Raw genomic sequence first — 26,259 nt, 5'->3', positions numbered from 1 at the left:
TATAGTAAATATTATCTCATTTTACTCCAAAACTGCCATGTATAACAGCTTCTAGAATATGTTAAGATTTGTATGGATAAGTAACAATAATTTTACCAGGTCTTCATTGTAAACACTGATACCAGCAAAAATATTCTAGGAAGTTAACTTCAGTGACAATTTTCACCACCTTATTTCAATCCCTCAAAATAATCAAGCACACTCTGTGTGTTCACTTGGAATTACTTAACAGTGGAGACACCCCATGACAGTTGGCTTTTCCTGAATCTTGCACCCCATCAGCTACTGCTTATTAATTTTCACACTCAAAATATGCAAATAGGGATAGCATTCAGGTTAGAAGCCTGAATGCTTCTAACCAACATTTAAAAATTAAGAGCATAGCCTGGAATAGGTCATCTAGGCTCTTGCTGTAGTTTTGGAAGTAATTCTGTAACCATTTCCAGAGGACACTGTGCTCCACTTTAAAATGGGGTATCAAACACAGTATCTAGGCTTTCTTCAGGGAGTTAAGTGACAGAGAACGACCTAACATAGATAAGACACTCTGCTGTTTGCTGACTATCAAAGGAACAAGAAATCCCACCTAGAGAAGATGGCTGTACAACCTCAAACAAGCACTCAACCAGAATTAAAAAAAACCTTATCTCTACTGTCTCCCATGAGTATACAAAAAGATGAAGGAGTTCAGCATAATTCTTTATACCACAACAGCTGTCACACTGAATTAAAAAAAAAAATAAATAGAATTGAAGTCACAGCACATTTGACACAGGGCTCCCAATAACCCATCAAGAACAGTTTCACCTCAGAATTTTCAAAGCCACTTTTTAGAACAGGAAAGCCCATAAAAGCAGTTTAATGGTAACATCTTAAAGTATTTTAAAGGAAGTACAGAAGTTATGTTTAGTGGTAGGAAGCCTCAAATTAAGGCAGCCAAGCACTGGTGCTCTTTCAGATAAATATGAAGAAAGCAAAATAGACCAATGGAACTATTTCACCCAAACAACAGAAGTCCACAGGAGATACTGAGGAAGAAAACCTCCCTCCTTCATGTTATCTTTTCACTACCAGCAATTAAACTGGCAGCCTAAAAGACACTTGCGACCTGACCAGTCACTTTGCCCTGAAGAGAATATGGATCAGGTTTTCCAAATACTAGATGATACCTAGACAGCTGAATCCTGTATCTGCTAAGGCTTGACAGACAGCCAGGAAGTTGGAGCAGCTGCCCACCACCATGACCTAAAGCAAGGATGTGTTTGATCGTGCTGACAGTAGTGACAACTGCAGCTGTGATTCAGAGTTTTTAAACACAAGTGTTCCCTTAATATTTAGTGTCATTTTCTAATGGTACTGGTTTAGGACATCTACTGTAACAGAACAGACTTTAAAAAGACATTTTTCTCATCCAGTCTCAAATATTGTTTTAATATTGTTACACACAAACCTAACTAAAATGCAGGAAAAACATACAGTAATGATTTCCTAGGTTCCTCTCAGTTCTGTGACAAGTGAGCTCAGTATCTGCTGGAGACCCAGTCAGACCACAGTGCCCTGTGTGGGCACCAATATTCAGAAAACCTTCACTATAACCAGAGGTACTGGCACTCATACAACTAAACACAGGGAGAGAAAAAAGTCTTGGTAAAACAGAGCCTGACTTCAACAGGGTAAATTAAAAGCTTACTCTCATTACCATTTTCTGGGAAGACAATGTACTTTAATTGCCAAATTACAGTGTAGTAACTTCTTTAGTCTATTAAATAGAATTAAAAAAACAAATGGAATTTGATTTTTGTGCATATGGAATCCAAGATCATAAGCACAATGGAAATTGTTTGATATCTACCAGTCCAATGTCAACTGATCAGTATTTTACATGACTCATAACTTCTAGAGAGTTCTAGTCTTTTTTAGAAGAAGGGATTTAGTTTTATCATTTTCTGAATTCATACTGCAAAAATACTAGTTTTCTAAAAGTATTTTCCACCTTTAGAACTATCAAGTTCTTTATCAGAAAAATAAAATCGACTGTGTATTTAACAACTTAAGAGTTAAAAAAGGACAGATGCAGTTACATTCCCTATGTTTGAATAGCATATAAACACACCTATCACTGGGATGCTCAGATGTTACAGATAACAATTAGCTAACTCCCCTGAAGTGCAAAATTTTATATTTCTAAAGGCCTCCAATACTATTCTTCTACTGGCTCTACATTTTACTAATTTATGGTGCCATGGTGTGAGTTTTGAAGTCTAATTAATTACTTGCACATAATCAGACATTTCCTCATAGTTCTTCCACCTTGTTACTACATTAATTTTATCACTGGCAGAATTAATAGTATCTAGCTAATGGTTATTTGCTTTAAGATACAGCATGCATTAAGATACTGTCAGATAAGGAATCTGCTAGACTTTATAGATCAAGTGCCATGTAATAAAACAGTGATTCTTTTCCCATAACAAATACCAGAGGTCCTGCATTTTGAAGTTTTCAGAAAAATTTATAATGATTTCACATGTTCAAATACAGTCAAAAAAAGACAGTGATATCTTGAAAATGAAAGTGACAAATTGCCTGATAGCTCATGCATTAGTAAGCAAGAAATATGACCACACAAAAAGGTAGTCAGCAAACATCTTTGGGCATACCAGTAAGATACTGCACTGATATCTCTTTTTTCAACACAGTTCACTTAACCTATGTAACTATGAAAGACAACCAAAGCATTTGTAGCATTAAAATTTGTTGAAAACATGACAAGAGAAAAATTCACTTACACGTACAGACAGAACACAAAGAACCCAGAAGTCTGGAAAAAAAAATTGTACTAAGGTTTTGACAGTCTATTGAGAAAATGGAGCAAATTATGCTCAATATCAATGCAAATATGGGACAAACACACATATGCTTAAAATAAGGTACACATTTCTATACTCAAAATCAATGGGATTATATGAATATATCAAGAATTTGAGATAGATGTATATATCTTCTATACTGGGACATACAAGTTAGTTTATTTTTGAGCAAACTCACTAAAGACATGCTCAGGGATAAATGCATCCTCAGCTACAAAAAACTTCTCACAAGCTACAGCTTTTGATGACTTTCATCTTTTTTTCTGAAGATCTACCCTTCCTAAAACTTCCAACTCTCCCAAAATACAAAAGGGTTAGAAACAAGGCTCCAATATTTGAGCATTAATTTGCATTCCAACAAACATATAATGAAGCATGCATGCCTGTCTCAAATGAGCCTCATGCACTGTATTTTTGCAGAATATTTTCCAGAAAGTCTAAAGCAAGTTTTGTGGGGAGAGGTATCATACAAGCCTGGTTGAAACAACTGGGAAAAATACACAAGCTTGAAAGTTCAAAATTCTTTCAGCAGGCCTGCCAAAAAAAATCAGTGAAATGAATGATACATAGTTTGCCATAATTAGGCTTCAGAGGTAACAATTAAGTGATCAGAACATTCACACCCACACCAACCAAAAAAAGCGTGCATTGCATAAATTAATTTTCTCTGAACCTGCCTGTCAAAAAGTCATTACTGAGCAGCCATATCAACACTGCATTTTGGCAGAGATTAATAATAAACACAATTACCCAATATATTTATCAATTATTTGGAAGGAAAGTAACCTTCAGCAGAGTGCTAGATTCTATAAATTTAGTTCAAATGGTTTACAGTGAAGAGGAAGCACAAGAAGAAGTGGGAACATGGACTGGCTGGTAGTCTGGGACCAATCAAATGTGCTTTTGAAAATTACACAGTTTATTTTGAAAATTACACATAAGGCACATAATGTGCCTTATGGCACATCTGCACTTAGAAGGGACTTTGGACAAGGACTTTGGACCTTCGATATCAGGGCTTGCAGTTATGGTGGACAAATAATCCAAAATGAGCTATCAGAGCAGTGGGAACTAATGTAACCTGTGATTCTGTAATAACCACAGAAGAAACATGATTTCATAATCAGAAGATAACAAACTTTGGAACATTATATACAAACCCAGGGCCCAATTCTTCTAGATACATTGCAAAACTAAATCAAGTACAGAAGATCCACAGAAATTAAGGGATCAAGAAAGGCTTTGTATTAAGAAAACCTGCAGATAAATAGAATTTTTTTTAGGCACAGACATGCTAATAAAGAACAACTGAAAGCCGAACCTGGAGAAATTCATACTGAAATTAGGATATAACAGAAGGCATCTCAAGGTTTACTGATCAATGTTGTATCTTGAGTAACAAGGAAGCGCAAAGCTTAAGTGCACCACTGGTACACGTCAAGTAAGACAAGTCAGGAGAATCAGTATTTTCCACTGATTTTCACCTGTAAGAGTCTGAAATAAACCCATTGTACTAAATGACCTAATCTATCTCCTACCTCTATTCATGAAACTATATAAAAAGCTATGTAAGCAGCATGCTGTATTCCAAGCTGTCAGGAAAGGGCAACCAACCAAGCCTAACCAAACCTGATCAAATGCATTAAAGGTTTCACTACAGCTCTGGATGTTTGGTGGCAGGCACTTGGGTAAGAGTGCTGTAAGACCCTGTGGAGAGACATAAATATCACATCATAAAAGCCCGACACAGAAAGGCAGCTCATCAAGCAGCCACAGGGCTCGTAATTTTGTACTTTAGTTAAAGCTTGAAAGATGGGGGTAAGGAAAAAGCACAAAACCCCACAATACTATTCAACATGGTTTATAGCTAGAAAAAAATCAGTTTCCTGCCACAGATTGTTCCAGATGCCTTGTACATCATGGCAAGAATTCTGGATTTACAATGCAAATACATTTCGTAACTGGGATGCCAGTGAAGAGTTCACCTGCAATTCTTAGCAGGCACTCTTTTTTTAAGAAGGCATATTTTAAAAAAATATTTAAGTTTTCATACCAAATGTCAGGGAAAACAAACTAAGAAGAATGGAAAGTAAGAGAACCGCCAAGGCTAAGTATAAAGAAAGAAAAATAGATATGTTCCCCCCCGAAATGGACATCATTAGAAGAAGTACTCCATGCAAAAACAGCTTGAGAGCTGCTAGAATTTGTCCTGATAACTACTCAAACCTTGCAATTTAAATTTAAAAATGGAGTGATCTGTCCTGATTATATGCCTAGGTCATCTTAGTTTAATAATGCCTATTCAGTGCAGCTAATACCTACTGTACTTTACATCCCATGACTACGAGGAACAGGGCTATCCAGTGGGCAAGAATCAGTCCCTGATGCAGGGATCACACACGTGACAGACAGAAGAGGGAGAAGTTGGAAGAAAGTTTATTAATTAAAGCACTTCCATTTAAAAACAAAACTTTGTGTTCTTACATCTAAATGTGAAAAATGCATCAGAAAATGTAACACAAATTTCTACTTTTGTGCCTAAAATACACAGCTCTCTGTAATTCCTACAAAACCCTATTTCCTAGAAACCTAAGACTGTGTTATAAGTTGCTCTAGTTTTGTAAAGCAAAGTTGCTATAATTTATTAACATAGTAACGACAGTTTTGGATGGGTTGAGAAGTGATAAGAAATACCGCAAAAGTGCCAGAAAAATAAATCAAAAGTGCGTAATATTAACTTACCAAGAAATTATTTTTTCACACTTCTTCCCAAAAATAGAACTTTAATGACATCTCAATACTGTCCTCTCTTTCCTGTTTAGCAAACTACATTTTCCTCCTCCAGTACCTTACTCTGGTTTTTGTTCAAGCTGCCTACAGAACACTGAACAATTTCAGCAGGAAAGCAGACAGACAAGGGGGCAAACTAGCAATTAGGGCATGAAAAAAACAAGCACTGTAAAACACCTATTGCTAATCAGCATGAGATATATGTTTACTCAATTAAATAGACAGAACCTTTATTATGACCTTGCATCCCAGAGACAGTGTCTAAAATTAAGAAGAATGGAGGCAAACAAAATGCACATTTGGTGATTTATAACCTTTCTATGCTAATTGTGATGTGACAATGCAGAGCAACATAATGAAATAAGCAAATTTAGCAGATGCTTTGCATGCAAGCTTCAGTTAAATATGATAGCTTTTTTTTTTGCCTACAGTAACATGGACGCATCTCTTGTTTCTCTCTTGGGAGTCTTATTTATTAGAAAAAAAGGTAACTGACAGCTCATTCTGCTGCCCAGCTATAGCACTGTTATGGCTGACCAAATAATTCCATGCCAAATCTCAAACTCTGCTAATTACAGGTGGTGATTCTCAATCCTCCTTGCTCCCTGCCAGCAAGCCTACGAGGGGAGGGCAGGATGCCAGGCAGTGAGACTGGTGAGGACTGGCCCCTGCTCACACAAGTGACACTGGGTCACCTGGCAGACATGGCAGTCACGCCATGGTGCACCCAGCAGCGTGACAGGGGACAGGGTGGTGCTTCTACGAGAGGTCAAGGGTGACTTAGAAGGCCATACTTGTGCCTCTCAGGGGTGGGCACAAAAAAAGTGACTCTCACAACACACCTGGCAGCAGGGAAATACTTAAAACTTCACATGTGGCCTTTCAGTGACACACAGGAACGTGCACAATATGATGTTAACAACTTTACACTTTCATTTGCACTTCTGTTTTCAAAAACTAGTCCTTTTAAAACTCACAGTAGTTCACAGGTTTCAATAAGGAATGCATGCCCGCTATTTTGAACAATGGTAATACATTACTATCTGACAATTTAACAAGTTTTTAATAACCCAAGTCAAGACCCTTTTCAAGGACCCATTTTGTGGTAGGTATCTCGAACATAATGGCAGGCCTTCCTAACAAGCATTAAATGCACTATTTTGCTAGATTTGGCATGGGTCCATAATGCTCACTGGGATGCTGAATGTTATCCATTTTCCCAAAATAGATTCAGCTACTGATAAGTTGGGAATTATTGCTGGAACTGGATCTCTTCACTGATTTTACAAAAGTAAGCTATTTTGTAAATATAAATAATGCAGCTGTATTTTAAGTACCTAAAGGCTTACGCTCACTCCAAGCTACTAAATTATCACAAAGCACTCAATGCACTTGTCCGAATAAAAGAACTTAAAAGCATGCACTTAAGTACAGTAAATAAAGCAAGCATGCACATACAAAGACGGACAAAAAACTGTTAAAACTGTCTTCAGAAGAGGGTAGGTTTAATCATTGTCAAAAGCAAATAACTGAAAGAAGAATAGGAAAAGTCACCTATAATTATTCTGAATGCTTTATTAAAGGAAATGTTAATTGCTTTCTCTGGTCTTTTATAAGAGTATAAAAACTTTAAAGCATTTATTTGAACAATAGCACAAATCCACCTCTGAAGTCTGCATCCATCCTTTTGGAAATTCAAATTATTGTCACTTTCTATCACAAAAATCAACTCAATATGCATAAAAGAATTATTAAACACATTATTAAAAAAATATTTACAAACAACGACAATACAAAAATGCTCAAAAACCCAAGGGTCACTTCTAAAAATGTACAGTACATTTGAGATCTTCCCCTCCCATAAAGCAACATTTCTAGCAAGGTATGTTCTTCTTGCTATAATCTAACTATCACCTGATTTGTATGTTTCTATAGGAGCAAACCAGCAGTCTACTGCAAAATTAGCCCCAAAATTAAAAGCTTATTTAAATTTAACAGCAGTAGAGAAATATATAAAGCATGTATTTTAGAAGGTTAGAAAAGTGTTTGTTCATATACATCCAGTGTAGAAGCTATATTGTATTACATCTTTGTTTATTAAGACAGTGGTAAAAACTCACTCTGAAGTGTTTCAAGTTCAGCCTTAGCCAGGGCATCTTCTTTCGCCTTCATTTTTGTTTCTTTATATTCTACATATAATTGTCTGGCATCCTTTAAGAAAATGTTGCAATGGCATTAGCATCCTTATACAAACAAGTAATTGCAATGGCTCTGTTTTAAGTTCTCACTTAGCCTCACAAAAAAAAAAAATTAAGATATATTTGTTTCCTTGAGTTACAGCAATTTTCAGTCTAAAACACAGAATTTGTGTAATAAAGGCTCAAATGTAATAGCTTTGATATTTTAGACTATGATACTCATTGACAATCTGAAAGCAAAATGGCTAGAGAAACTACCTACAGCTTTGCAGAGACCATGCACCCACTTAGCTGAAATCAGCAATCTGGAAGTTCAAGGGAGAAAGAGATGTTTTTAATTAGAGTAGTGTGCACGGGGACAAACAAAGGCAACTGCTAGGCAGCAATCACCTTAATGTGAACTCATTAAGGTAACACTAACCGCATGTGCCAACTTGTTCCCCCTTTATTTTTTAAACCAACTTCTACTCTTCTATTAAAGTGTTGAAAATACACTTTTTTTTTCTCCAAGGATTAGATTCTAATCTGAAATCTATAAAGCAAATGTACACATACAACTAGAAGTCCTGTCACACATGCACCACAATAAGGTACATCTTTCCAAAATCCGATGAATAATTATGGATTTCTGTTGAAAGCTTTCCAATATGAACAACCAGATTGCTGAAGTAGGAAAAATAGAGAGTTTTCTTACTCTCACCAGTTTAAGAGATTTCTATACTCATTCAAAAACAAAGAATCCATAATAGAAATGCTGAAATAGAGAAATTGTTATTTATCTTTATCAAGCATGCAGAATGTCTATTGTATTACACAAAAATTAATTATAGTATTAGATAGACTTAATCTTAGATCTTTTTTCCCAAAAATACTTTTTGGTCTTATTACACTAACGGTACCATTTTTTACAGATAAAGTATAACTTAAATTTGAATGCAGAATGTGTTGTAAAATGGTAGTAAATTAAATTTTTTATAATTTCAACTATATTTAAACAAAACCTGGTATCATCAACATGAAATAAGACATTTTAGGAAATCTTGAAAAGAAAAATCTGAGCTAAACAGTCTATTGCTGACTCTAATGGTAGAAATCATCCCATTCTCCCTGCAAAGATAAACCAGTTGTTCTTCATGTTACAGCTGCATCTACTCTTTTAAAGGTACTTGAAGGAGGATGGAAAGCACATGTCAGGAATCATGACCAAGCTCTGAGGAGAACTTTGTAGTGGTTTGGAGACATCTCACTGGTAAGGTCAGGATGCTTGAAGAACAACTCTGACAAATTCCCACAAAAGATCAGTAAAGTTCTACCTCCTTCCAAAACACCTCTTCTTACTTTTTTTTTTTTTTTTCCCCTGGGTACAGGAAATAGAAAGTTCTGGGGTTTTTTTACCAGTTTTATGTAGGAAATCTCTGCACACAAAAGTAATTTTAAAGGGTTTACATAACTTTTTGCTTCTGGAACGTAACAGAAGAGACCATCTCACATGCTAATACTTTTATGATCAGGAAAAAGTGTAGTTACAGGAGGACTACCATTAACAGCAGATATGTAGGCTTTGAGAAGACATATTTGAATTACAAAATAAGTATCAGCACTGCTTCTCTTTTTGGTTTACCTGAAAGAAAAATTCCCTACCACACTGGAAACTTTCCTTGTATCGAGGTTTGGCCTACTTGAAAAATTAAGAAACAGAAACAGCCATAAATGCAATAGTTCTTTTCTGTTGAGTTTGAGGCATTTGGGCTGTGTGGTATACACAGGACTCAGACTTATGGATATCCAAAAACCACTTTTGTTTAAGGCTATGATTTCAAAATAGCTACAATTAACTGGCATTTAAACTTAACCCATTTGACACTGAAAGCCAATATTTGATGCTAAATTCTGGTGTAAAATCCATTATTGCTTGTGGGATCTCCAGACAGCAGGCACTAGGGGGTAACTGTCAATCTCTCCAGCACGTCAATCACAGAACAATTGGAAATGTGGCTCAGATGAAAATGAGACACAATAGCTGAACAACAAAGAAAACTAGTCAGAAGCACGTAAATGAAATATGGTAGTATTGTTGCTTTATAGATATAGAATGTATTATCACTACAAATGGAGTAATATGCAGGTAACAAAGGCAGCATCTGTCTTATCTTATCAGTACGATTATTATGGCTAGTACCATAATAACAAAAAAAAAGGGAAACTGCACTTTTTGAAGCATACATAAACGTATACATATAAAGAAAAGCAGAGGAAAAAAAAAAACAAAAAGCTTAACTCAAAATGGATTTTGAAGATTTGAAAATCAAATTCTTCCCACAAAAAAAAGAAGAATGGCGCTACAGGTTGTAAAGGAAAATTAAAAGGCATACCTGAGCAAAGACTTTAACCACAGACACAAATTTTATGCGAATTAGACCTTATAGATCAAAATGAAAAACCACTGGAAAACCATTTAACATGGGAAGTTCCTTGATGAAAAGTTCTACCTTAATGTAAACAACCCCCTTTCAATTCACTCTTCATTAGCTTTCAATCAGTCTAAACAGGAATATTTGTTTTCAAGAATATTCAGTTTTGGTAGTGTAAGCATTTCAAAATAGGTTTATGCTCAGATTTTTTACTTTTCTGAAGTGATAAATTTAAGCAGTCACTTTGTCTCAATACAAGCATTTTAAAGACACTGGCAATACACATACAGTCTCTTCCAATCTAAGGTTCCTTCTCCATGATTCAGTAACAATTTTATATCTCAAAACATCAACATTTTATACTTAATGTATACTTCACCTTCAAGACACAATAGACATATGAAAACTAGTATTTTCGTACTTCTGGGGTGGAAAGATACAGAAAAAAGAGACATAAATACAAAGCTTGGAACAGTTCTAACTAAAACTCCACCTTATCTAATCAGAAATATGTTCTCATTTGCAAGAATTTAAGACATTTTCGAAAAAAACCATCAAAACAAATACATTATTTCTTCCCACCAATAAAGCAGCATAACATGTAATTAGTTAAGTATAAAGAATAAAGAAGAGGGCTTATATATGCTGGTTTATTATATTATAAATTCAAATATATACTTTCAAAAAAGGAATATAATGAAAAAAGGAATGTATTTGAAATGCAAAATTCTGCTATTAGTATTTCCAAATTATATTTAAACTGCCATATATAGGAAAGTCCTGCGATTACCATCATGTTTAATCATAAATAAGAATGAAGAATACTGTAAAATTCTTGAAAATATAGTTTCTCTCTTTATATCAGTATCATCTGATGTTATTAAATTGATATTGCCCAGACAAAGCTGAGCCTGAGTTATGCAGAAATACAGAAATTCCTGATACTGAACTTGCAAGGGTTTCTTTCATTTATTTGTTTTAGGGTTTGAGAGCTTGGTTGGGGTTTTAGGTTTGTTTGTTTGTTTTTGTGTGTTTGTTGCTTTTAAATCAAGAGATACAGCATTTATTCAAACTCTACTAATTCTAGAAGTAAAAACTTCCATTCTGAGTAAGACTTCATAATTTTGGTTTCTCCTTGATTTTTGGGGAGGGTGATGAGGCTTTGTTCATTTGTTTGCCTTGTGGTTTTTGGGTTTTTGTTGTTTGGGTATTTTCCCGTCCAGTAAATACTAAATCCTCCCGGCTATCTGGTCTACCTTAAAAGAAACTGGAGATTAGGAGAAAGAAAGCAAACAACCTAAAACAACTTGCTGTATGAGAATCTTAATTTCAGATTTTGTCATAGCAACAGCTCACATTTTAGTTCTTTGGCTAAGGGACTGATACAAACAAAATTCACACTTAACACTTTCTCACAAGCATACTTAAAGTCAGTATACTGAAATAATTTTCTTTGGACTATTTTCTATTACATTAAAAAAATACTTTCATGGAGCTATTGAACCATTTTTTTGTTTTTTTGAGCACAGTATTATTACATGCAATTTATACTAAAAAGAGAGAAAAAAAGAGTTAAATTAAATTTACTCCTCCAGCCCACCTTCAATTTGCTACTTCTGTGCAATAGAAATTCCAGCTATTTCACCAAAGCAAAAATACTCATTGGAGAGGATTCTGTACTAGTGATATCAATGTGTTATGGTAAGAAATAATGTTTTAAAAAGAGTTGAACATTATGATTTATACTTTTCTTTGGCATTTTTACCTTTTTGCCCAAAGGCAATCTAGTAAACAAATAGGAATTGCATTACTTCCTCCTTTATAATCAAAAAATCATGCTTTGCCTGTAGAATAATCCCAGGTGTGGGGAGGCCCTTCAGCTGTGTACAGCCATGGGCAGTTGTGGTGTGGTTCCCAAGCCCCGGTGCACCATGTGACCAGCAGCTGGCTGTGCCACTGCAGTCTCTGCTGGGAATTACATGTGCCCAGTGGTGAGACAAAGGCAGTCAGAAGGGGAAACAGAGGTCAGTGCTGCAAGGCCTCTCTGGGACCCGTTTCACACCCCATGAAGCCTCATACCACAGCAGACCAGTAGCAATAATTGAGAGCCAGTATTGCCTCGTACACACGAGCTACTCACACTCATGTGGTAGGACATGTAGACTTAACAGTGATACAAAGAAGCTGCCACAGCACTGCAGGCAAATAAAAGCAAATTTCTTTACTGTCTTACATTTATTTAAAACTTTTAGTATTTTTGCAGCACATTTTTCCTCCAGAGCCTCAAGCGGTACCCTGTTAGACACAAATTATTTTTGCTCACTTGCATACACCCAGAATACTTGTTTTACCATCCACTCTCCTCTGACCTGCTTCTAAGCTTCTAATTGACCTCAGGGTCAAGAGCTTCATCCTTACTTTGGTTCTCCCAACAGCTGTGAAATAGCAAGAAACAGAGCAAATGGGCAATCACTTGTGCCACACATCCTGCAATTGCTCGCCCCCCACAAATTATACCAACAGTGGAGCTGTACAGTAAATTGGAATATGTCAAAACCCTCAAAACCTTGTAAAGCTGGGAAATAGAGAGATATTTAACCTTACTGACTTGATTTTTTTTTAAGGCATATGTTATTAAATGCAATAAATTTTGTTTTAATCTCACACAATTTCATATAAAGTCACATGCGAAGACAGAAACAACTCAAATACATTTGCTGACCTAATCAAATCTTGCTTGGAAGCTAACTTGCCAAAGGAGATGCCCTGCTGGCAAAGCCTCTTGAGTTTAATGACACATTGCCAATCCGTTTAAGGCCAAAGCTGAACCATCTCTAAACAGGTGTTGAATTGTGATCATGGATTAAAAGAAAACCTGAGGAAAAAATGCCAAGAAATTAAACACCTCTGGGTCACTAGTTTGAATCATTTCCAGACTACTAAATCTACTACAGTAATTACCATCTGGTAGTCTACATAAAAATAAATTACTGGCTTTTTTGTTTTAATTCACTTTGTGCTACACAAAGGTCTTTATAAACACAAGTTTCAATTGCAGTTGAAAGCTTTGTTGATAATCTCACTAGGTTATACCCAGTGCAACTATGTACTGAGCTCGAACTGGCTTCTCATTACTGGTGAGCCACCAGTTCTCCCAACAGCTCACTGCAAGGGTGTGTGCTCTACGCCAACAGGATTACAACAGAAGAAGGAAACTTTCTTTTCTTAACAAGAAATCATTTCTGTCGAAACAAACAAAAATGCTTTCTGCTCCATTACCCTCAGAACAACAGCTGGTGTAAAAATAAAGACATTCACTGCTAAACTTCACCACATCAGTGTGGAGGTAAAGTTGACAGGACCACTAAGAAACACGCCTATCTTCTGTTTTCTAAAGGCAAAATTTTGTGAAGAAAAATTAAAAACATTTTTCAAAAATGTTTTTCTTTTCTTAAGTTATATGTCCAGATATGCAAAAAACCACCCTCTAGTCAGGTGCTTTTGGAAGAAACTGCAATTTACTTATGGCAGCTCTCCCTCAAAACATAAGTACACTTAACATAACTGACTGCTCTGTATTACATACACAGTTTGAACTGAAATTCTTGCACACTACATGTAGCTAGTTTATTTCATTCTAAGAAGAAATTTCAGTTTTGATAAGCATTTTCATTGAGTTTTTGGAGGTTCTTTACTCCCCTTTTTTTTAAAAATACGTTGCCTTTTTCCAGGTTGTTCTCATGAAAGCATTAACTAAAATGGCCTTAGAAACAATTTTCATTCTTTTTTTTTTCTTATCCTACATTATAAGAATTAAACTTGGTAATAGGCAATGTAATCTACACTCCACTTAATGTTTCCTTCACAGCACACATATTTGATTTATGATACATTTTATGTATTTTTCTCCCTTTGCTTCTTCAAACAAACTTAAAAATTCTGTTTTCACTCCTAAATTTAACTAAATTCAATGTGTGGATATAAAAATCTATGCAGTTTCTCTCAAAATACAATTGTCAACAGTTAAAAAAACCTGTTAATTCCCTTAGTTTCTCTCATCTTCCCCTCACACATTTTTCTTCCAATTTTTTGACATAAAATGTAGGCTACAATAAAATGGCATAGGCCACCACAAGGGCATGCAAACAAAGCATTTTTCTTCAGTGAAGGCCCACCTTAATTATTTTAAGTGCCTCCTTCTGAAATCTGACATTTTGAAGGAGGAAGGGAAGTAGGAGAAAGACACTCAATTGGATAAATGAGAGCCAGGCATGAGCAGAAGCTCAGCAACCTGAATCCTCAGACACAGCTGTTGCAAGAAGAATATTTCCATTAATTAATAGGGGGAGAGATGGATGCTAGGTAAAAAAAAAAAAAAATCAATACAAGAAGGGCTAAAAAGTTTTATTTGTTGCTATTGTTGTTATGTTTGATTAGTTTTGGTTTTTTTTTTTTAATGAAGTCTCCTCGGAGGAAGAACTTGTGTCTATTACAGGCAGGTGCTTCTGTTTTGTTAGTTTGAGGAAATAGTTCAGCTGTTTAACTGGTAGGGCTTTGAAAAACTCAGTGGCAGAGCAACATTCAGTTAAAAGCATTGCTAACTCTTCCCCTTTCCTGTCCTAAATATGGTTCCATTAAAATGGATACATTTTTAAAAGTTCATCTACAATTGGATTAGTTGTAGATGAACAACAGTTTTTGAAAACAATTTGTTGGCTCTTAAATGACTGGAGAAATCATTTAGATTAAAACAATAAACAACTGAAATCTGTAGCATCCATCCTGATGTCAACCATTTGCAATATGACACGTAACACTACTCAGTTTCTGTAGGATCCTTCATCTTCTGTCTTAGTGATTTTACTTTTATTAAAAGCATTAAGTAACCTGAAATCTCAAGCCTGTGTATTACTGAAATAAAAAAACACTCAGATTTAAAACAGGACCTCTGTACCAGGGTAAAATTTTACAAGAACAGATAACTTTTTGCTCTATGTTGGTCATTAAGCCACATCTTGCCAAAATGTTAAATATACATCAAAATCAAAAAGAACCCAGAGGTCTCTCTCTCAAGGTAGTTACAACATAGCAGGTATCAAAACAAAACTCCAACTGCTTTTATGCTCTTCAGAAGAGGTGATACTTCTATAAGTATTTTTACTTAATAAATAATAAGCCAGATAATTTATTTCAGTCACCTGAAGTCCTGAATAGTTTTAACATTGAAGACTATTTATGGTTTAGTGCATTTGAACTCACATAACTAGTGGGTCACATTCAACAACAAACTCTGCAGTTAAGCAGTAGTGTCATTTACATATGGGCCATTTTACTCTAGAACCTCTATCTCTTTCCTTCCTCTTTGCATCAAAGCCTTCCTGCTCTGAATTCCTCTACAACATCCTTCCCCTGCCACCAAACCCCTACTGGATGGTCTCCAGTATTCCAGGAGTTACTGGACAGCTTTTTTTCCCAGTACTATTAATTTAATGGAATAGGAATCCAAACAAAGGCTAAGCCCTACAAAGCATAAAACATCATTTTGTTTTATTTTTTTCTGTCAATTCTGACAGGCACAGGAGCTGCTTTTTGAACAACAGACCTGAAACCTGCTATACTGACATAACACTATCTTAATATCATAAAAATTATAAGACGACATAAGAAGTCCTAATTTTCAATTATTCACCAATCTTACTATATTGTGTGATTTTTTTAAATTTTGCAATTAAAGCAAAAGGGAAAGTACTATAACTATGAATAAAGTTTCAAAAATGCAGCAACAAAGTTTCCTGACCCTAATTATTTTCTATCTGACTCACCTTGATGAGGAATGAACATCAAAGTTTAATTTGGACACAACAGATGATTAAGTGTAATCAACTTGCTTTACAAACTTGTAAAAATAAAGTTTTTTTTAATAAAACAGCCCCAAAGTTCCGATGAAAATTTAAAGAGAGAGAGAGATTAACTTTTGCCTCTGTTTGTAGGAAAAGTTAAAGGCTATAAAAATGGATGCTAGAAGACTAAGCATTATTGTGTTTATAACTTTTACAAGGGTTTAAACAAGAGAGTAGGAATTATAACTATAGTCTTTTTCTAGCTTGAACACAGACAAAACCCAAACACTGATGCCATTTGTACTACTTATACTTCCAAAACAATACTCAATATTTCTGTAAACCAAAGAAAAATCCATCTCACATTGCCTGATCCATATTACCAGTGACAAAGGTATTAAAAACAAAATACTGTATTTAAGGAAGATGCAAAGAAAGAGCAGGTGATATTAAAACAGTTATTCTGGTAACTAATCTGACAATACTTCCATTGGTTGAATGCCAGCTAGATTTTATAGTTGATAGTATCAGATTAAAACACAATACCTATGAGCACGCCTGCCACACTGATGTTTATAAATTACAACCACACCTTTGTTATTTTACTTCAGCAATTTCAGGTATCAATTAGTATCATTATCCAGTGAATTAAAGAAAGAAACTGCATCATAAAAAGTAATTTCACTGTTACCCCAAATTTAAATGGCATATTAAAATTTGCTACGAAAGTACAACATTTGCTGATTTGAGATTAAAGTACTTTTGTTAACATCACTTAAAAACACTGGTATTCCTAATTAGACGGATATATATCCATCTCCCCCACCCCTCTCCCATCATTTATTCTTGTAGTTTTGCCTAACAGAAACTGCTTCCCTAGCTCGTTAAGATTAATATGCATTTAAAATACATTCATATTTCCATGAACTTTTGATATCAAATTTGCCTCCAAAGAGTATTTTCTTTATAGATATATATATATGTGTGTGTGTGTATGTATATATATATATGCTATGTGTTTGAGCCAAAATATTAAGAACAAGTGCTACACATCTGATTATGCATAATAACACTATCAAGAAAAATTAAGTAACACAATTTAACATCATTACTGTTACCTGGAATAACTGAGGTAAAGCTTTCACTGTGAGACAGAACCATATTCCCAGCTTGCATGGAAGTAAGTCATGCCATTGTGGTTTGTCCAGTACCCTGCAGTCAAATAAAATTGGTTTTTCATTATTGCCACACAATCTCAAAGCCAGAACTTTACCATTATCCTTTAAGATGATTAGCACTCGTCAGCTCCTATAAAAATGTCTGACTACATAATAATAAATATACATTTTAAACATTTAATTCGAAATATCTAACAGCTAACTTCTAATAATTTCTGTATTTTGATCTTCTAAAAGGCCTTTTCTTCAAGAAAATAAATTCATAAGCCACATAATCACTTTAGTTTAAATAAAAAACCAAACCAAAAAACCACTCAAGCTTCAACCAAGTGTTCACAAGTGCTGACAACCAGATATGAAGACTGTAGCATAAACAAAACAATACATAAAAATTAATGTCATTTGCAGTTCACTGGAGCATTACTCACTGATGTCATCAAGAAAGACGACAGGCAGAATGGTCTCTGATCTCCATCCCTCATTGATCCAGTTCATGCCCCTGCTGTGTGAACTATTTAAACCCTTTATTTCTTTCTATGAATCAATAAAAGAAATTGTGGTATCTTTTGGAGTGTCCTGAAAGTCACTATTTCCCTATGTGTTCCTTGACAAACAACGTGTTACAAGCCTTTACCAATACATTCATTTTTAAGTTAATCAGATAAAAAGCATTTAATCAGACAAGCATTAAAACCCATAAGAACTCCTTGCTTGGAAAAGGAATAAATTGAAGCTCAAATAAATTGAAGTTTGCTAACTGTAATCAAAGGCAAAAACCCTTAAAGATGGAAAAAGTTCTAAAACCTCCTAAAATCAACTTGAAAAAACAACACCCTTTTATAAGACAGAAGCCTTTAATTCAGCCTTAATCTTTCAATGATTATTGATCTGCTGAATAAACACCACATGTTTATTTACAAATCCAAACCTGAAAACACATCTACACTAGCACACTTTATATCAGCAATGGCTGTTATTACAAATACAGTTGTTTTTCTCACAGAGTATTTCAAAGATGCTAAAAGAAAATGAGAGAACCAAATCAGTAGCTGACAGAATGTTTTAAATTGCAGAAAATAAGAGAGTTCTTTCCCACCTTTCATTTTTGTCTAGAGCAGCAAGTTTGGCTTCATCTGTACTCCTGCTGCCTGTTTTTTTCTTCTTTTCCCTCTTTTTTCTGCTAAGCAGTTCATCCTTGATGTAGAAAGAACTACGGTTACAGGTTATCATTAGCATGTAAACCACAAATGTTACTGGGACTCTTCTGTGAAGGGTAAACACTAGAGTAGCATTTATGCAAATGTATCTGGGGTCCTACATGATTAAGTAAAATGATCTATCTTAACAATAACTGTTGCCATGGTATCCAGTCTTTAAACACACATGAAGTCCAGTTCTGTCACTCATGTGTATCTCCATAGCAATCAAAGTTTTCTAAGAGGTGAAAGCATTCAACTTGCCTCCTTTCTCATTCATCAACTTCAATAATGCAGTGGAAAATAAAAAAGTAAATAGATGCTAATGTATGAATATTTTTCAAGTTATGCTTAGTTTTTTTCTCAGTCTACTAAGTGCAACAGACTTTTATATGACAAAAAATAAAATTATCAAAAAATAATGTGATTTATACTGCTTACCAATTCCCATCCTGTTAAGAAAAACCCAAAACAAAAAAGCATTTAGCTTACAACAAAGGCAAATCAAGTATGACTTTTAAACAAATAAAACTGTTTATTTTTAAACCTTAAATATGACTACAGTAGCATATGATTCTTCATCAACAAATGATCAACTTTTTCTCTTCTTCCTTCCAGATAAAAACCCAGGACCAGCTCTTGCAATTTATTACCAATTCTAGAAAAATTAAGTTGTTTTTAGATTACTATTTTGGAGATGCTGAATATCTCATTCTGTAACTATCATCATTTAAAATAGAATATTTTAAAAGTACGAAAAATCCTAATTCAAAGCAGGGGAAGTGGTAGAGGTATCTATAATACACAAACTTCTACAGGAAATTCAGTACTAATATTTGAAGCAAGTTTGATTTATTACCAATACTTACCAGCTGTTTTTCCAGGTAGATTGACCAAACCACAGCATAATGACCCACTGTGAGTATAATGAACAAGAGTAATGCCAGCTCAGCATTGCTCATTTTTCTCACCCGCCTGTAGTAGAACACAGGCTGTCGCCAATCTGGTAGTCCATTGATCAGAATATCATCATACCTACAGTAGCAAACATAACAGGCTTTCATGGAGAGCTAAAAATGAAATAAGCCAAACCATCCAATTATAAAACAAAAGATAATCCACAGAGTGCTTGAATAATACACACACAAAAGATCATTTAGTAATTTTTTTTTTAGAGAGTAATGCCTTGTTTTGTCAGCAGATAGGCTTGCATGTGGAAACAAACAGGCTCCAAACACTGGGGCAGGGAAAAAAAAATTCAAATGTTCCTGCAACACTTGCCCCCCTCCCCTTCCAAGTTCATTCACTTTTGAAGTAAGAGACTTCCAGAAATGTGTTCTATGGGCTCTGTAATCAGTGGGCAGGTCTCCATGATCGAAGTAAGTAACAACCCACGAAACAACTAAATAGGTAGCCAAGAACAAATGTCTCAAACACTAGAAACCCTTTTTTCTTTTACAAATTAAATACAGAAATGCTGGGGGGAGGGGAGAGGTATCTCTGCTTTTTGTTTTTGTCCTTTAGTACCACAAAATCCATTAGGTAAAGCATGTCAGAATGATCATAATTTCTTTGTAAGATAAGAGCTTAAATTAGAGGCTTGATATGGATGTTTGAAAATGAAGTTCACCAGTTTTTGATTTTCTATTTGAAACACTGTCTTCAAAAACAATCTATTTTAAAACTGTTTAATTACTAATCCTGCCAACTGTACAGAAACTATTTTATGACAAACCCTTTTCCTTCACACAAATGTCTTGAAGTATCTTGAAATGTCTTTTATTTACAATATTTGAACAATTTAAAAATAAACAAACCACAGACATGCAAACCAGATTTTTTTTAAAATTAACTTTTCAGAGTAAAGTTTCAAACAAAAATCTCTACAGTAAACTCAAAAATCTGTATGTTCAAGATGCACAACCTGTTAATCTTAAATTGAACACAACTCATTACATATTCTAATCACACCATTTCCAGAATTAAATCGGCACTGAAAGGCCTAATTTGGTGCAACACATTGACCAAAATATTTTAATTAAAAATATTCTGAGTTAGTCGCAGGCCTAATTACAGGAATAGAAATAGGGCCTATATTGTCATGCAGGTCAGTAGAACTCAGTAGTAGGTTTTTCTCAAGTAAATTGACCAATCCAGGAATAATAGCGCAGCTGCTAAACTGCCAGTCTTGACATGTAAATCAATTTAAATGCAACAACTGCACTAGCTACTTTGATAGTTATTAAATTGATACCTTGGAGATGCACTAAAAAAAATATTTCCACAAGCAAATTCATTTTAAGCAGAAAAAGAAGCAGTGGTTTTCTATTTTAAAATATACCTTAATATAGTGCATATCTGAAAAGCTAACTTCTGATAAAACATTTCTTTAAGTTGGCACCATTATGTCTGCATAAAAGATTTAACACCTCAGAATTCTGCTGTGTTCTGAATGATACCAGAAGTAAAATTCATATTACAAAATTCTATCTCCCATTACAAATATGAGAATACTAAGGTCAACATCTATTACTGTAAAATTTGAACTACTAACTTTTTTCCTTTCCCAGTAAGTCAGAACAAATTAACTACTTATACCTTAATACAAACTCTGTTCAGAAAAATTTCTTATGATGTTATTTTAAAATTAAAATTTCTACTTAACTTTTGTTTAAGAAATAAGTAGAAGTTTTAGTCTTTAAAAATACTAAGACCTTTACAAGATTCTAGTGATAAGAGAAGAGAATATTTTAGAAACAGAAGCATTTTAAAACAAATTAGGTTGATAACAAGGTTTTACATAACATGTTCTTCGTCTGAAATCTTCAGAGAAATACATGTACAATCTAATTTAATATACATTTATTAAGCAGTTGCCTTCTTGTATACTGAGGGTTGTTAATTGGTGCACTGAAAAAGTGGCTACTGATTAAATAAAGTCCATATATACTGATGGTAACCATATAGTAATATGTAAACCAAGATTTCAAACTAACATTTGGCAACCATGTTCTATTATCAATTATCTGTTGAGAAAAAATAAATTAAGACAGCAGAGCCTCTTGCATTAAGTGCTTTAAGCAGCACTCGGTATTTACCAGGCTGTGTCCGCTGTTCTGAACAACAGTCTCCACGGATTAAGTCTCAGAATCAATGCTCTATTGATTTTACTATCAATGAGCATTATGGCTCACACGACTGGCCATTTTAAGGGAAGATAGCTTCTATTATAACCCACTTTTTAGAATATATACTGTTAAAAGATAAATCACTGGTTTCAATAGTAATTAAGCTCTGTATTTGAAAAATAAAGATATCAGTGATTTTTAGGTTTTCAACTGGAAAATGATCCTACTGAAACTCAGAAGCTCCCATAATTTTTAAATTTTAATTTTCAAATTTAGAATGTAATTTAATTAAAAGCAAGTTTCTCATTAAAGAATTCCTGTATAGACACTTATATTAACTATGAAAGACAGTTAATCCGTGTGCATCAAGAGCTACATTTGGAATTTAATTACAAAGCTTTTTTTTTGGCAACCTATATTAATTGTAACTCTATGCAGGAAAAAAAACAAGCCGAAAAGAAAACATACATCTGCAAGGTTTCTTTCACAAACACATGCACACAGAATACAGCAAATTTTTCACATATGTGTATGCCTACTAGTTGTCTTTGAAATATAGTAGTCAACAAGTTACAAAAACCCCAAAGCACCAGTACAGAAATAGAAAGCCAGAACCATTCCTCATTTAAAACTACACTGCGTATTTATTTTAGAACTCAGCAATCTAAAAAGGACTTGGTAGTCCTATACTAAAAGTAACAAATTGCAAGATTATGAACATTTCTTTTTTTCTATTTTATTTCATAAAATAGTTTTTAGAGTTCTTTGTGAATCAATTACATTGCAAATAAAAAATTAACTGTAGTAACTAAATACAGTATCATCAATCTCAATATAATTATAATTTATTTTTCCCTTTAAGACAACCACTGCATTTCATATTTCAAATAATTTCAGAGATCTGATACAGTTTATATACTATGACCTTGAATTAATGAGGACTATTCTGAACTACGGAAAGATTGCACTGGTGGTTTTTACTTTGGGAGGCCTATTTTCCTCAAGCTGTCAAAGACATCCGGTACAATATCAACCAGAACAATTTATACCTATGAATACAGACATTTATTTATTAATGAGTACTAAGATAGACACCCTTCTTACGCTACACAAGTGTATTTTGATCCCTTTGCAAATGTTTTGTTTCCTGTAATCAAGCCAACACTGTTACAGAGGATAGGCCTGGTAGATAAAAAAAGCTCCTTAAAAAGGTAACAAACAATGAAATTAAGATTTCTTTTACATCTAATTACAATTAACAGAAGTGCATAAAATTTTTTCATAAAGATAATCAAGGCTAATAAAATTTACCACCATCAAATTGATTTACCAACAAATGCCCTAAAGGTGAAGCGTACAGCAGGAAACACACCCATCTCTACATACCCTAAAGATAAAATTTTCTGTAGAATTCCACACTGGAGTATGTCTACAGAACAGAAAATATTGTGTTCTGCTGCACGTATATTTAATGTTAAACAGTGCTACATTTAATGATGCTGCATGTATGTTTATTGTCAGAATATTTGAATGCTTTGATCATGTTTCACTCAAGAGTGTGTAGGAGAGAAGGCCTAACATGGTAGTATTACCATATGTAGTACTACTAATGATACTGGTATACTTCATGAGTAACTATATAACTTTTTCAAAAAAGAAAACCATGTTTTAAAGCTCAGTTGTATCACTGTCAGTAGAGTAACTGTAATATTTTAAAAAAGGCTTCTGCCATCAGATAAAGTAAAAATTCACTGATAAATAAGAAAATGCAAAGGATTCAGAAAAATAGTTACGTGTAGCTGGCCAACAGATCTGCCTTTTTAAAATGCTGTTTCTATACTCACACAAATGAACAACACCTCTGACATTCACCAAGAATGACATTCACGGAGAAGGGGTTTTATTGTTTCAAAATGAGTTCATCACTCTCTCGTATAGTGCAGGACCTTATTCCTGCTTTTGCTGGCTCCACTCTCTGTACACACACCAAGAATGATCACACCACTTTTGAGAGGAACAGTAAGAGCCAGCTACAGCTGACTTCACTGCACAGAAGTAGAAGGCTGCAGCTTGCTCTTCTCTCAGTGGTATAAACCCCTGCCCCAAACCATTCAGGTGTTGTGAAGGGATTCCCACTCCACTGCCAGCGTAAGGCTGCAGTGGTTTCTCCCCAGTGCAGGGCATGGAGTCAGCTTTGAGCCTATTCCTATGTCCATCTCATCATACAATTCAAAGCCAAATATCAACATTTAAAGTAGAAAGATTCCAAAAAGTAACAACTCCCACCCTTTCCTTTGCTGTACAGTTGCAAGGCTCGAGTTACCTTACAACAGAACCAATATAACAGGGAGAGCATCTCCTATCACACTTACTGAAGACTTGTATTAGAAACGTGCTGCAACAACACCTTACAGGCCACCCTCCATTTACGAGCTCAGCTGAGAGATTATCATTACACTGTGCAATAAACCTGATCAATACAGGGATTTTCAAAGCAATGAGACCATATAGTTCTGCTCTACAGGTTATTTCTAAACTCTGCATATTATTTCCAGAAAATTCTCTGAAAGTAAAGACTGTTTAATCCACTACATTTCTATTAATTCAACTATAAAATCAGTATCAACGATACGTCCACATTGTGCAAGAAAAAGATGACATTATCTATGTACAAAATAAGTTAGTGGCAATTAAATCAATCTAAGAACAATCTACTGCTGCTTTAACTTCTCATTTAATCACTGATGCACTAATCAACAGTATTTGAGTAAGTTAGTCACATTTGAAACGTATGCAAGGCTTAAACCACAGTTTTTGTAAGCTACTGCATCACAGTTTCATGCAAAAAGCTTCTATTACAGGTGCAAGGAAATTCCTACAAGTTCCATGATGGAACTAAGTTCCAGAGAAGCAACAATCTGAAGTGTATTCGAACAATGCTATTAACAAAAAGTTGGGAACATCTGGGAGATAACTCACTTTAAGTGGCCTGAAATAATTTAGCTAACTTTTTTTTAACTTTTGTTAAGTGTAACTTCACAATTAAATTCTCTTTAGAAGGATGAAATAAAAAACCTCACAAATTTCCAAAAGTGCTTCTATGAAGTACATTTTCATGACACTTGAAAAAGGGATTATCAATAAAGTAGATAATCTGTACTATAAACCCTGGACTCCTGCCAAGACATCTACAAAGCCAAAATCCTTTCAAGAAATGTCTCATAAAACCCCATTTAAAGACTTGTAAGCTGAAAGATGATCTACTAAAACACCAACCCAAAAGCAAAAGTCTTTCAGTGTCTTAGTTTTTCTGATAATCATTGGTTGAAATTCCTATTTGTTTAAAAACAGAAAAAAAAGTTCAAAATAATCCTCCAGAAAGCAAATTAGCCCCAGGTTTCCAGTTCTGTATGCTACCCTTCAGGTACTGCTGGAACTGCTCCTAAAGTAGCAAAGACAACTAGCATTTATTAAAAAAAATATTTTAAAGATTCCACGATTAGAGATAACACATCTGAAAGAAGAAAACCCCTATGAACTAAGCAACAGAAAACAATGCTGAAGACAACATACAATGGAAATAATCCCTAAGCATCATACAACAAGCCTTTTACTGATACAGGGAGGTATTACTGGCATTTGAAAAAGTGGCCAATATTTTTTAAACACAGTTTTTGAAAATTGACAACTCAGCAAAAAAGCTGATATAGTGGTTAAGTATTTTTAAAAATTGCTTGAAATAACAGCTAGCTTTCAAAGTTCTTTCAAGTACTAATTTTAAAGGAGAAAAAACAATATGTCATGCAAAAATACCAATTTGCCCTTTAAGCCATATATAATCTTTAATTAAACAATTACATAGATTTTACTAACTGAAATTATGCAAAAAAAATAATCTGAAGTGTTACAACTAAGTCAAATAGGGCTTGAATATAGCACTAGTATGAATGCTTTATTTAAAAACCTGTGCAATTTTACTCACCTCTGCCTCCTTTCTTCATCCTTTAAAACCTCATAGATGGCCACCAACTAAAACAAACAAACAAAACACCAAAAAAGAAAACACAAAGATTTTACTTCATGACTGAATTTATAAATTTTGAACAGTAGTATGATATTTACATTTGCCAACATATGAACTTAGCTAGTTTTCATTTTTCCCCACACTACTAAGTAGCAAACTCAACATGTAAAAGAAACAGTAATATATTCATATACAAATGTAATCAGACACAAACAAGCAACTCTTATACAAGACTTTCTTCCCATCCTCACATCTGCCAAACTGAGTCTTGTCTCAGGTAGGTATCCCTTATTTCACCCTGAAGATCTTACCAAAATTAAATAAGCTGAATTCAGGCTGAGGTACATTTTTAAAGGTAGAGCTAATTACAAAGTCATGTTATTTCACTCTATAAATATTCAATAACTAAAATGAATTATTTTCATTAAATCAGACCTGTCTAGAACTTGTGTTGAGAACTGATCAGAAATTTTCCCCACTGCTTTTGGAAGTGCAAAACATATTTACCTCCTAAGAGTGTAATTATTATGTTCAAATTATTTTTAATATAGAGGTAAATAAAAAATACAAGTTATCAAACAAGTTAATTCCAAAAACGTGTACTTGGTTTTAGTCTAGCTACAT

At 34.3% G+C, this 26,259-nt stretch overlaps 1 protein-coding gene across 1 annotated transcript in view; it reads right to left on the bottom strand.

The window, feature by feature from the left end:
- DNAJC1 (DnaJ heat shock protein family (Hsp40) member C1) overlaps nt 1–26,259 on the bottom strand; it is a 108,526-nt gene that overhangs the window by 44,270 nt on the left and 37,997 nt on the right. The window contains exons 3-7 of the mRNA XM_053961522.1: nt 25,594–25,640; nt 19,353–19,518; nt 18,384–18,481; nt 17,228–17,321; nt 7,781–7,871 (exon numbers count right to left, since the gene is read on the bottom strand). Coding sequence (XP_053817497.1) covers nt 7,781–7,871; nt 17,228–17,321; nt 18,384–18,481; nt 19,353–19,518; nt 25,594–25,640 — 496 coding nt within the window. The remainder of the gene's footprint in view (nt 1–7,780; nt 7,872–17,227; nt 17,322–18,383; nt 18,482–19,352; nt 19,519–25,593; nt 25,641–26,259) is intronic.

The sequence above is a fragment of the Vidua chalybeata genome, chromosome 1 (genome assembly GCF_026979565.1).
Source record: "Vidua chalybeata isolate OUT-0048 chromosome 1, bVidCha1 merged haplotype, whole genome shotgun sequence".
NCBI classification, from domain to species: domain Eukaryota; kingdom Metazoa; phylum Chordata; class Aves; order Passeriformes; family Viduidae; genus Vidua; species Vidua chalybeata.
The sequence above is the reverse complement of the archived record's forward strand: the minus strand, read 5'-3'. Positions and strand labels throughout refer to the sequence as shown.